The 13,924-nt window shown below is 34.8% G+C and overlaps 1 protein-coding gene across 1 annotated transcript; it reads right to left on the bottom strand.

Moving 5' to 3' along the window:
* Positions 1 to 11,509: 11,509 nt before the first annotated feature.
* Positions 11,510 to 13,297, bottom strand: LOC109339320 (DNA-binding protein S1FA-like). The gene is made up of 2 exons (XM_019576733.1): positions 13,151 to 13,297; positions 11,510 to 11,925 (listed from the first exon to the last, which is right to left on the bottom strand). The coding sequence occupies exons 1-2, from the start codon at positions 13,205 to 13,207 to the stop codon at positions 11,710 to 11,712; spliced, it is 273 nt and encodes a 90-aa protein (XP_019432278.1). The 5' UTR covers positions 13,208 to 13,297; the 3' UTR covers positions 11,510 to 11,709.
* Between the last annotated feature and the right edge of the window lie 627 nt (positions 13,298 to 13,924).

The raw sequence follows: 13,924 nt of genomic DNA, 5'->3' as shown, positions 1-13,924 counted from the left end.
AAAACACACATTCAACAGAAAATCAGTTACGTTAATCGATTAAGCTTACTTGATAATCGATTAACTGGAGCATTTATGCATATGTTTCACAAGGCAAACTTCTCATATGTTATGTGCAATATGTATACATGTTTTACCATTTATATTATGCCTAATATGCACAAATAACATGTATAATATATGCATGAACATACGATTAACTAGATGATGTATCTCATGAATATGGTAGTTTAATTATGATGGCTTAAGACACTAGCATCTAGGTTCACCTAACCTATACTCACTTACTACGGCACACATCCCAGACTACTTAGGTTATAGACTCAATTTATTTCCTTGTCTAGATATGACCAAATGAGCATAAGGCATGTTGATTGTTGAGCCATCTTCAAGCTTTGTTAGAACCTTGTCTTCATCAAAACATAGGCTAAGATAAGCTAGTGCTATTCTTGACACTTTGTACTTTCAATGTTGGGAAATGACAATTATATTTATTGTACTAGCCTATGCAAATAGACTGCAATCAGCTCGCAACAACAATTTTTTAACATACCCTTTTATCTCTCGCACAACTCTAGTTTTGGGTATTGAATTGTTAAATACTTTGAATCTGATAAGGGTATAATTGTAACTAGTCATTACTATAAGGGCTATAATTGTAATTGTCATTGAGTGTTAGAGGGAAAGTTAGTTAGTGGTAGTTAGTAGTATAAGTTGCTTGTGATGCAAGTAAGAAGGGCAATGAATGATTTTGTACACAATTCCTACTTTCTCTTTATGTAATTCAGCACTATATTCATTAAGCAAATTCAGATTCTTTTCATTCATCTGAAGAATCTCTATAGCTTAATTCTTGAAGTTTCGAATTCCTCAGAAGATTCCTAGCTTCTTTTAACACCATAGCAATTGGTATAAGAGCAAAAAAAAATCCTGGGAGAGACAATGGCAAATGTGACTCAAACACAAGCGGCTTCCAGAGAATGGGTGTATCAATGTAAAACTTTCTTCACGATTGATGACACACCAGAAGAATTAAGGGTCAATTTAGCGGTTATGCATTTCGAAGGGAAGGCCTTGAGATGGCATCATGCTTATGTCAAATCATTGTGGAATTGTTTGCCAAGTTAGGTTGAGTATATCAACGTGTTAATAGAAAGATTCAGGTAGGTATGTTACGACTCAATGGCAGAGTTGATGAAATTACAGCAAAAGGGTACAATTAATGATTATCATGAGGAATTTAATGTGATTATCACTGGATTAGATTTATCTTCAGAGTACACCTTAAGTTGTTTCTTGGGAGGGTTAAAAAATGATGTTCAAATGATGGTCAGAATGTTTCAGCCACAGTCAATAAGGAAAGCTTTTGCATTGACAAAACTTTATGAATCTTCAAATAGTGGTAATGCCCAAGTGGGTCTTTCATTGAGAAATAGGCCTCCTACTGCCAATAAACCATTGTTGTCTATTAAACCACAACCATCACTGGAAGGAGAGCAACAAAAGGTTAAGCCAAAGGTTGGTAGGAAACTTGACTCCAACATTCATGAATGAAAGAAGGGCCAAGGGCTTGTGTTATTTTTGTGATGAGCCTTATTCACCTTAGCATGAACTATCTCACAAGAAATTGCAAATCCATCTCTTGGAGGTGGAAGATGAAGGAGATGACAGTCAACTGCAGGGGGACTCTGTAAAGGGAACTAATGGTCAATTTGATGAAGCCCTCATTTCTGTAAATGCCTTAACAAGGTAGCAAATTTCAGAACAGTGAGAGTAACTGATGCAAACCTCCTTAAAGGGGATTGTGTTTGTTTGTCGACTGTTCTTACTTGAAACTAAATTTGACTCGCGAAATAACACTTTTATATGAATGTCCATGTTTTTGTATGATTATAGGTGAAATGCGTATTGAGTTACTGTTTGGATTGAATTGGTGTTTATTTTTGGTTTATGAATTTTTATGTGTTTGTGTTGGATAAAATAAAATGGAAAATGATGAAGATGGAGGCGCCAAAAGCAAAGTAGCTTGATAAGTCAAGGAGGTTCGCCACAAGAAAGGATCATTATAAGAACAAGGTTAAGGTACCACACCAATGGTGATAAGCCTATGAATGTCACAAGGATGTATTCTTGATAAGTTCTAAGTTAGGAGCAACACTCAACTAAAGAGGAATTAATCCAAACAAAATTCAACTTAATTCATTTATGCTGAAAAGGAATACATAAATAGGAATTCTGAATTTGACTAAGTCCTAATTTGAATTTTAAAATCCTAATTAAACATGTAAGTAATTGATCATAAGTGGGAGTTTAAGGGTAGATTTGTCTTGGCATGAATTTGAATGTGGACGGATTCCTCAAGGAAAAAGCTTGAAAAGGAAAGCTCATAAATACTTGGATCTTCATGTTTTTTTGCCATTACTTGGAATTCGAATTTGAGTAGGTTGATTTCCTCTTGATACTTGACAATCTGAATTCAAGCCTAAAGATTCACATGCTCCTTTTTGAATGAAAATGATTTACTACTTGCCTTTCTTAGATAGGACATAAATGCTTTAAATCAGACTTGAATTGTTTCTTTTCTTGAATGAGACTTGATGAGATTAAACTAGGTTGGTTAAATCCCCTTTAGTGTTCCTTAGTTGTACTAAGTTGGCCCATTCCCTCTTGAACTTAAGAGATTTAGTCATGCCTATCAACCTACTTGGCCACTAATGGACCATGATACAAATAATTAAATTCCCAACCCTCATATTACATTATTTAAATAAATAAAAATACGTAACAATAATTTAAAATAAATCCTAAGACTACCTATGAGAATAAAATCTCAATTTATTGACAATAATAACTAAAACTATCATAATTTCCTTCCAAGAATGTAAACTTCAAGTGGTTCGCCTACTTGTAAGAATGTCCTCCACAAATCATAGGTTGCCCCCCTTGGTTTACATCATACCCTCCTTCTTGAAAAGAATTTGTCCTCAAATTTGAGGCACCATCACCTCCTAGATCAAAGACCACCTTTTTGAATTGTTAGAACCAACTCTCCACATATTCATCATGGGTTATACCCCTAATGAATAATTCAGCAACAACAAGATAATCCACTTTATTAGTAAAAATTGATTTTTAGAAAATCCACTTTTCACTATAAAAGTTGAATCTACATCATAGAGTTTTTTCTTCAGCACATAAACATCACCCATTGAAAGATATCCATTGGAGGTAATGTAAAAAAACCTCTCTTAAAGGTGGAGGATCAGGTGGTTTCTCCTTGGAAAAGAATTCACAAATTTCCTGAAAACATTGTTTAACAAAGATTGACAAAGGACTTCCATTAGAGGGTTTAGTAAATAAAAATTGTTCATAATGTGGTAGGTTCAAGACTTGTTTTGAAATTAAAACATCATCAACCCCACTTTTTTTGTAAAAAAAATTCTTTGCTCTTTCCGTCACCCTCATGAATTTTTTTCTCCTCCTCAATCTTTCCCTCACTCTCATTTGCACACTTTTTTCCAAAATTATTTTTTTTTTCATTTCAAACTCCTTCTCTTCACTTTTATTTTCACATCTTTTTTCACACTCTCTTTCTTTTCTTTCTTTTTCATTTTCCTTATCTTTTCTCTCATCCTCCATTTTTTTCTCTCAATCTCTTTTGATCCTCATTTACTTTCTTAGGAGATAATGGAGACAAAACCATCTTTCGGTTCTTGTGTAAAAATGTGAACTTGTTTGAAAGCAATCATGCATGGTTCTTTTATCAAATTGCCATGGGCGGCCCAAAAGTATATGGATGGCCTCCGTATGAGAAACATCACAAATAATATCATCTTCATACTTACCTATAGAAAAGAGAACTTCAACTTGTTCATTGACAATTATTTTCCCAACCTCACTTAACCATTTAAGCCAGTAAGGAGTGGGATGTGGTCTAGTCACAAGATTTAGCTTTGAGAGTAATCTTGAACTAACCATGTTGGCACAACTACCACTATCAATTATGAATAAGCATACCCTACCTTGGACCAAACATCTGGAATGAAATATGTTGTCCCTTTGGTTGGCTTCATCTTCCATAACCTGATTTTCTAAAAGTTTCCTCACCAAGAAAGATTTACCATGCGACATGACTTAGACCTTTCAAGCAAGAAATGGCTCTAATACCACTTGATGTGAAACCTCCTTGAAGGGGGTTATGTTTATTTGTCGATTGTTCTTGCTTGAAACTAAATTTGACTCGCGGAATAACACTTATATGAATGTCCATGTTTTTTGTGTGATTATAGGTGAAATGCGTATGGAATTAGCGTTTGGGCTGAATTGGTGTTTATTTTTTGTTTATGAAGTGTTATGTGTTTGTGTTGGATAAAAGAAAATGGAAAAAAGATGAAGATGGAGGCGCCATAAGCAAAGTAGCTTGATAAGCCAAGGATGTTCGCCACAAGGAAGGATCCTTGATAAGAACAACGTTAAGGTGTCACACCAATGAAGATAAGCCTATGAACGCCACAAAGATGGACCCTTGATAAATTCTATGTTAGGAGCAACACTCAACTAAAGAGGAATTAATCCAAACAAAATTCAACTTAATTCATTTGTGCTAAAAATGAATACATAAATAGGAATTTTGAATTTGACTAAGTCCTATTTGAATTTTAAAATCCTAATTAAACATGTAATTAATTGGTCTTAAGTGGGAGTTTATTGGTAGATTTGTCTTGGCATAAATTTGGTCGAATTCCCTTGAGTATTAAGTCATGTGCTTATTTATTTTGTGCCTTTCTTCTATGACTTTGAATGTGGACGAATTCCTCAAGGAAAAGGCTTGAAAAGGAAAGCTCATAAATGTTTGGATCTTCATGTTTTTTTGGCCATGAGTTGGAATTCTAATTTGAGTAGGTTGATTGCCTCTTGATACTTGACAATCTGAATTCAAGCCTAAAGATTCACATGCCCCTTTTTGAATGAAAAGGTTTTACTACTTGCCTTTCTTGGATAAGACATAAATGCTTTAAATCAGACTTGAATTGTTTCTTTTCTTGAATGATCCTTGCATTGAATGAGACTTGATGAGATTAAAATCTCAATTTATTGAAAATAATAACTAAAACTATCATAATTTCCTTCCAAGAATGTAAACTCCAAGTGGCTCGCCTACTTGTAAGATTGTCCTCGACAAATTATAGATTGTCCCCCTCGGTGTACATCAGTAACAGGTAAGCACCAGAAGAGGCCTTTATATATCTTAATAGACAGTAGCAACACTCATAATTTTTTGAATCTTCATATGGCCAAACAATTGGGATGTAGAATAGATGAGTTACAACCACTAATAGTTACTGTTACTGATGGGACCAAAGTTAAAATTTCATATGTGGTTAGAGCATTTACGTGGACTATACAACATACAACATTCACTTCTGATGTAATGTACTTCCTCTAGGATGTTGTGATGTGGTTTTGGGCATTGAGTGGTTAGTCACACTAGGAGACATCACATGGAACTTTGACAAATTGACTATGGAATTCAATGTCCAAGGAAGGAGGTATGTACTTCGAGGATCATCACAGTTAAGGTGCAAAACTGTGAAGAATCAACATTTAGAGAAGATGTTGGATAAGGTAGTTCACTTGTCTATGATACAAGTTGATGGAGATGAAGGAAATCTAATGCACTCCTTAACCACCCATGCTTTCCAAGAGGTGATTCTTGAGCCCATACAAAAATTGTTAGAACAATATGCTGACTTGTTTTCAACACCAAGCCAACTACCACCTAGCAGAGGGGGTTCATGATCATCGAATTCCATTGATGCAGGCTAGTGAACCAGTGAACAAAAGGCCTTATAGATATGCAAGACATTAGAAGGATATTATTGACAACCTGGTGCAAAAGATGCTAGATTCAGGTGTCATACAATGCAGTAATAGCCCATATACTAGCCCTGTAATCTTGGTCGGAAAGAAAGATGGTTCTTGGAGGTTGTGTGTTGATTATAGGGACCTGAATAAAACCACAATTAAAGACAAATTCAATATTCCATTAGTGGAGGACCTTATGGATGAATTGTATGGCTCAACTGTCTTTTCAAAAATTGATTTGAGGGTTAGATATCATCAAGTCCGAATGCACCATGGGGATATACACAAGACAGCTTTCAGGACTCATACTGGCCATTTCGAATATTTGATGATGCCCTTTGGCCTTACTAATGCTCCTGCCACATTCCAAAGTTTAATGAATACTGATTTCCAACAGTTTTTGAGGAAATTCCTCTTAGTATTCTTTGATGACATACTAATATATAGCCATGCTTTAAAGGAACATTTGGTACATTTAGAAGATGTCTTGGCTGTTATGAGGAAACGCAAGTTATTTGCAAAGCAATCAAAATGTTACTTTGGGGTTGCTAAGGTGGAGTACTTGGGCCACTTTATATCAGTAGCAGGGGTCTCTATTGACCCTGCCAAGGTTCAGGCAGTACATAATTGGCCCTTACCCACTACTATCAAACAATTGAGGGTTTTTTTGGGATTGGTTGGTTATTACAAAAGATTTATGAAGAATTATGGAGTAATAGCAAGGCCTTTGACATATATGCTAAAAGAAGATGGGTTCAAATGGTTTGAGACAGTTAGGTCATCATTTCAGAAGTTGAAGCAAATGTTAACCACCACCCCAGTGTTAGCACTACCTGATTTTTCTAAAGATTTGGTGTTAGAAGTGGATGCATCAGGGCAAGGGATTGGAGATGTTCTCATGAAGGATCACCATCCTATTGCTTTCATTAGTAGAGTTTTGAATCAACAACAACAAGCATTGTCTACATATGAAAAGGAACTGATTGCAATAGTTTTTGCAGTGCAGAAATGGAGGCACTATCTCTTGAATAAACATTTCCTTATCAAGACAGAGCATAGAAGTTTGAAGTACATGTTAGATCAGAGACTTACTACTGCAAATGGCTAATTAAACTCATGGAGTTTGACTTCTCAATTGAGTACAAACAAGGCAAGGATAATGTGGCAGCAGATGCCTTGTCCAGGAGAGAAAAGGAAGAATGTTTAGCATTGGTAGTCTATGATATTCGATCTGTTATCTTAGACATAATCAAGTTATCTTGGAGTAATGATCACAACCTTAGAAGGATTATAAATCAATTGGAAGCAGACTCATCATCTCACAAGCATTACAGTTGGAATGGAGTGAAATTGAGGAGAAAGGGTAAGTTGGTGGTGGGTAAGGACATTCAACTCAGACAAGATCTCTTACACTGGTTTCACAATGCTTCCACAGGGGGTCATTCAAGTAGGAATGCAACAAGTAAGAGGGTCAAATTTGTTCTTCATTGGAAAGGCGTGAACAAGGATGTCAAGAATTTTATTCAATAATGCCAAACCTTCCAAAGATGTAAGTATGATCATGCTGCTTCCCCAGGTTTATTACAATCATTACCTATGCCTGAACATGTGTGGCAGCATATCACCATGGATTTTATAGAGGGGCTACCTAATTCTCATGGCAAGCAAGTCATCTATGTGATGGTGGACGGACTTAGTAAGGCTGCTCACTTTATGAAACTAGCACACCCCTACAGGGCAAGTATTGTGGCTCAATGTTTCCTGGATCATGTCTTTAAGCTTCATATATTTCCATATTCAATCACAAGTGACAGGGACCCTGTATTCATTAGTCAATTCTGGCAAGAACTAATGACTTTCCAAGGGGTTCAACTCAATTTATCAACAGCATATCACCCTCAAACTGATGGGAAACCAGAGGTGGTAAATAGAGAGCTTGAGACTTATCTAAGATGTATGTGTGCAGATAATCCTCAACATTGGTCCAAGTGGTTACCTTTGGCAGAATGGTGGTACAACACTACGTTTTATACTTCCATTCAAGCAACCCCATATGAGGTGGTTTATGGACAGCCACCACCTACATATCTTCCTTATTTACCAGGGGAATCAAAAGTACAACTAGTGGACAAAAGTTTAGCAAAGCGTGAGGAAATGCTAAAGGTTCTAAAATTCCAATTGTTAAGAGCCAAAAATCGCATGAAATAGGTTGTTAATAGGCACATGAGTGATAAACAATTTGATGTGGGGGAGTTGGTTTATGTGAAGCTACAATCCTACGAACAAATCTCTGTGGCTGCTAGGGGAAATCAAAAGCTATCACTTAAGTATTTTGGGCCTTTTCCTATAGTTAGCAAGGTGGGGGCAGTGGCATATAAGTTGTAGTTGCCTACTCATTTGAAGGTGCATAATATGTTCCATGTTTCACAGCTAAAAAAACACATTGGCCAAGTAGTGACTTCTTCAGATATTCCTCTACATCTTCCAGAAGTTACAGATTCGAAGGAGCCAAAAGCAATTTTGGACAGAATTACTGTCAAAAGAAGAGGGAGAGCAGTGACAAAGGTGTTGGTTCAATGGAAAAATCATCTTCCTGAAGATGCAACTTGAGAATTCTATTTTGACCTTTGTACCAAGTTTCCTCATTTTCATCCTTGAGGACAAGAATGATTTTATGAGAGGGGCAATGATAACGGTATAATTGTAACTAGTCATTACTACTAAGGGGTATAATTGTAATTGTCATTGAGTATTGGAGGGAAAGTTAGTTAGTGGTAGTTAGTAGTATTAGTTGCTTGTGATGCAAGTAAGAAGGGCAAGGAATGATTTTGTACACAATTCCTACTTTCTCTTTCTGTAATTCAGCACTATATTCATTAAGCAAATTCAGATTCTTTTCATTCATCTTAAGGATCTCTATAGCTTAATTCTTGAAGTTTCGAATTCCTCAAAAGATTCCTAGCTTCCTTTAACACCATAATAGAATCTGGTAACATCGATATTGGAATTCACTCTATAACATTCACCCATGACAATAAACCTCTAAATTTGATGGGCTAAAACTTCATTACCCCAACCGTGGCCACATTTTATCAATTGTAGACTTTCTCATTCACATATGCTATTGCAGACATTTTTCCTGTGTTGGTAACACCTCATCCAACTAAACATACACCTAGACCATTCTATTTACACTCACTTAGTGACACACACAAACAGTCAAACACCCCAACCAAAATTTTCAGACATTACTAGATGACTTTTCAGTTGTTCCATTCCCTTGGAAGGTTTGCCCCCTTCTAAGCTTCATGACCATAAAGTTATCCTTCTTACTAATACACCACCGGTCAATGTTAAACTATATCATTACCCTCATTCTTAAAAGGAGGCTATGATTGTACTACTAGCAAAAAATTCTAAAAGAATGAATAATTATCTCAGATACTATTCGAACCTCCTCCCCAATTTTGTTGGTTCAAAAACAAATATGGGACTTAGCATTTTTATGTGGATTATCATAATCTAAATAACATTATAGTCAATAATGTTTTTCCTATTTCTACAATTGATGAGCTTTTTAATGAGTTATCTGGTGTTCATATTTTTTTCTAAGATTTATAAATGCTCATAATAACACCAAATTAGACTTGATTTAGATGACACTCACAACAAAATAAAGTGTCCTATTGTTTATGGTTATTATAAATTATTAGTGATGCTCTTTAAGCTTACTAATGGATCATCTACTTTTGGAACATAAATCATCTATGCCAAAATAAGTATATCTCTCTATTCCAACCAATCAAATTTTACCATGTACAGTTAAATTAAAAATTAATTTAATATTCATTTAATACATATTTGTCAAAATCCTATGGGTGGTAATAAATTAGGCATAAAGAATTGGGATAGAAGATCTCAATTCATTTTGATTTAGAGTCACTCTTTATATGAGCATTTGGAGCATCTATACTCGATTTTTGTTGTTTTAGCAAATCATATTTTTTTTTTTGCTAAATTCTATGAGTGTACTTTGCTTTGTTTGGTTGAAGGGTAGAAAATAAAAGGAGAAAAAAAGGAGAAAGAGAGAGGTGAGAGGAAAAAAGTGAGAAACAAAGTAGATTTTTGCATTACTTGGTATGAGAGAAAGAGAAGATAAATTGTAGATATAAATTCTGTAATAACAAAAATACCCTTACACTAAAAAATGTTTTATTACTAATTAAAAATTTATGAAGCAAAAAAATGTAAGAAAAATAAATGGTGAAAAATTATGTGTAAAAATAAATAATAATATAATGTGGAGAATGATTAAAGGAGTTGATTTCATAATTTCATATTTCTTCTTACTTTCTCCTCACATGAGAAACAGTTTTGATGAATCCTATATGTTTTTTATTTATCTCCTCCCTTACTGCATCTCAACCAAATTAGGGAAAGATCTTTCTCTCCAACTTTTCTCCCCTCAGCTTCTTTCCTCTTTTTCTCTTTACAACCAAACTAAGGCTTAAGTGGATAGTGAATATTTAGGTCATATTTTGTCACGTATAGAGGTTCAGCCCATCCCGGCATATGGTCGATTGGCCACGTAACCCATTTATACTACACAATACATTCCATAAACTCTTCATTTGCACAATACATTTTTCAAGTTGGCAACGTTGATGGGTGATAATGGTGCCACGACCGGTGACAGGGGTGGTATGAGGGTCAGTGATGATGCTCCAGCTTTTGCAAGTTGCAAGAGACAAGAGTCTCTATCACATTTAACACGTCCCATTTTTAATTAAAAATAATCATCTTGACAAATCCGGATTATCCTAATAATGACCGATTCAATTATGAGCAACTGAATTGGTTGGACTGTCCAATCCGGTTGGGGTTTCATAACCTTTGGTCAAAGTAACTTCTAGTGTTATTGAGTAATTGCAAGAGAATTGTCATGAAGCTATCACTGGAAAGTTTCCAAATGTTGTTTGTGATGCAGAAAAAATCAGTTCTAATTTAACCTGGACTAATCTTCTAAAAAAATGGTGACTACCCTCTTCAACAATTTTTCTCCTTGAATACAAACTAAACACATTGAGGATATATATCTCCTTAGATTTGCCTTCACTTTAGGCTACCCTTCCACTCTGCAAAACCTTCCATAGTTTTGATGTTTGCCACCTTGAGTGCTTGACATGAATTCAAGTTAAACTTACCACGTTGGCAACTGAGGATATATATCTCCTTAGGGTTTATTTACAAGTTGAATTTTGGAGGAAAATAAAAGACTTGTGAGCCATGAAATACATTGTAAAATAACTCTGAAGCTTTCCCTTTCCATTCCTTTCCATCCAAAACTCAACTCACAAACATACCAAACTAAATAATAAATACTTATGCAAACAGTGGTGGATCTAAGATAGTAGATGCAAATTGCATTAAGTGGTCCGAAATGCATCAAAATATGATAATCAAGTGGTATGGGTGCAATTTCATATAACTAAGGGTGCAAAATAATATTAACTATAAAGGTAATATATCCTATTTTGTTCAGGTTCTGCATGTTCACCCTAATGGAAGTGTGGGTCCACTACTGTATGCAAACTCTTGGGGGATTTGGATTCAGTGACTCATTTATGGAAGTCACCATTATTTCAGGGTCACATTCACTTAATTCACTCCCAAATTCCCAATCATTAAAACACATGTCCCAAATATATTACTAAAGGTGAGAATTAACAGCAACAGCACACGGGGTGGAAAGATGAAAATTTACATGACTCCAGACACAACAGACTGACAAAACTCTCGAAAGAGTATAGTTTAACACACAGTACATAGAGTGAGTAAAAGTATCTACTCTCCAGGTGCAGAGACACCTTGCCTCAGTCTCTCCTTTTTCATCTTCTTCTTTGAGACCGGCTTCTTTTTTCTCGGAGGGAGAGTCTTCTGTGCATAAGTGTAGAGTACAAAATTTCCAACAAGGAACGTCAGCAGCAACCCAATAACAACCAGAAGAACTATTAATCCTGGGTTGAACCCTTTGGAGCCAGATTCCTTAATCACATTTCCCTACATGTAAGATAAAAAACACTTCATATCGAAGAACACTCAGTAATAAGAAATGAAATTCACTGCCACTGACAAGTGACAATTGTCACAAACCAACCATGCAAATGATAACATTTAAAATAGTGTTCTTCAAAGGCGAACCTCCATTAATTTCAGCAAGCATTGAAATGACAACAGGAAAAAAGTGATTCAATATGGCCAGGTTTTAACATTCGAATAGGCTACTTTAATACCCCTAGTGTGTACACAAAATTGCAATCTGCAAGGTTTTAAACTGCGGATTGCTCGCACCAACTTCTCACTACTATGCAGTAGCATCCACAACTGCATCATGCCAAGATGCAGAGCATATTAGCTCCATCAGCGCGCAATGGCCACAATGCATCCATGACTGCAACATTACGCACCGACATTTGGTATTTAAAACCCCTGCAAGCTATATTAGGGTCTGAAAGAGAATTTGCCAAAAAATAGCAACTTCCAAGTATATACTAGCAAAAGTCAATTTTGAAACAATAAGATTAGTAGAAGCTCTGTTCAGAACGTTATACTGCAACTGCACCTAGAAAATCCAGGATAATGTAGCTAATACATGAAGCTGGATTATCTTAATTCAAAATGTATGCATGCAAGGAAAAGGAACTCTTTAGTATGCATGCAAGGAAAAGGAACTCTTTAATATGCATATCCCATTTTAATGAACAAAAAAACATTAAACCTGCACCTTAACCTGAGTATGAAAAATCATCAGAGCACTTTAACTGCATGCATGATTTGAACACAGCCAGAAACTTTCCACACTCAATAGCAATATTTTAGCATATAAAGCATGGATGGGAATCAAACTCAAATCACAATTGATTGAAAAAAATAAATTTTTAATCCATACATCAACTCCAATTTACACATTAAGAAATTCCACAAGTAATGCAACAAAATCATAAACAGATTCATAAATATTATCACCACTTACTGAATTTAGAGGAAGAAAAGGCAAAAGATTAACAAAATCCAAAAACTAAGAAGTTATTCAAAATTGTTAATGAAATCCAAGGATCTGAGCTTCAGAGAACATGCAAGCTTTGACCGAGGTTTTAATTTAACATACATTTTCAATCAATAAAATTTAAAAATGAAAAAAAAATGAAAAAGAAAGAAAGAACGAGGTTTAGAGTTTTTGAAATAGATCTGAAATAGAATAGAATGCGAGGAATGAGCAATGTACCACGTGATCGAAGGAAGGAGGGATTTTGTTAGCGAAATCAAATTCATCTTCGGCCATTGATGAATTTCGCAGAATACAACAGTGAACAGTTCTGAGAGGAGAGTGTTGTGTCTGAGCGAAAATAGAAGGTTATATGTGTTTTTCTGGAACAAGGTCACGGGTCTGAATAACGTTGCTAATATCAGATTTTTTATTATTCACTTCAAAAGTAAAAATATTTATTATTTATCTTAAAGATTTGTTTGTTTGTTACTTTGTTATGTTATTTTACCAAGATGTTTTTCACTTTAATATGTGTAAAGTGAATGTAACTTTTTACTGCATTATTTATGTGTTATCTTTACTTTAAGACTCAGTGCTAAATTAAATTAATTATAAATGTTGTATTAATAGTGTCAAAAAACCTTATGTAGAGACAATTTTCTCGCAAGTTATTTAAGAGCTAAGATTTTCCTTGATCATTATAAAAATTAAAACTCTTTTCGTTCCTATGATTGTGACTGGTTTGGTATTTTTCATACAACATAATGATAAGATGAAGAGCCGTGTCCTTCTGTAGTTCTATTTACCAATTATGTTGTGCTTGTTCAAAGATTTCTTTTATTTTTTATAGTTGTTATCATAACAGTTCGATGCTTGCACTAATTAGATGGGTTTGTTTTAAATTTAAAAATTGAAATAATTCGACAAAGTAATAAATATGAATTACGAAAAAAGTAATGCAATGATTCCTTAATTAATAATAATATAATGTTTCATATTTTTATACTTACA

This window comes from Lupinus angustifolius, unplaced genomic scaffold (genome assembly GCF_001865875.1).
Source record: "Lupinus angustifolius cultivar Tanjil unplaced genomic scaffold, LupAngTanjil_v1.0 Scaffold_66_180, whole genome shotgun sequence".
Classification (NCBI taxonomy): Eukaryota; Viridiplantae; Streptophyta; class Magnoliopsida; order Fabales; family Fabaceae; genus Lupinus; species Lupinus angustifolius.
This window is presented reverse-complemented; position numbering and strand designations above follow the sequence as displayed.

Coding starts and splice junctions, on each gene's coding strand:
- LOC109339320 (XM_019576733.1), bottom strand. CDS start 13,207: ATGGCCGAAGATGAATTTGATTTCGCTAACAAAATCCCTCCTTCCTTC. Junction 11,926..13,150: donor CTCCTTCCTTCGATCACGTG/GTACATTGCTCA, acceptor TCTTACATGTAG/GGAAATGTGATTAAGGAATC.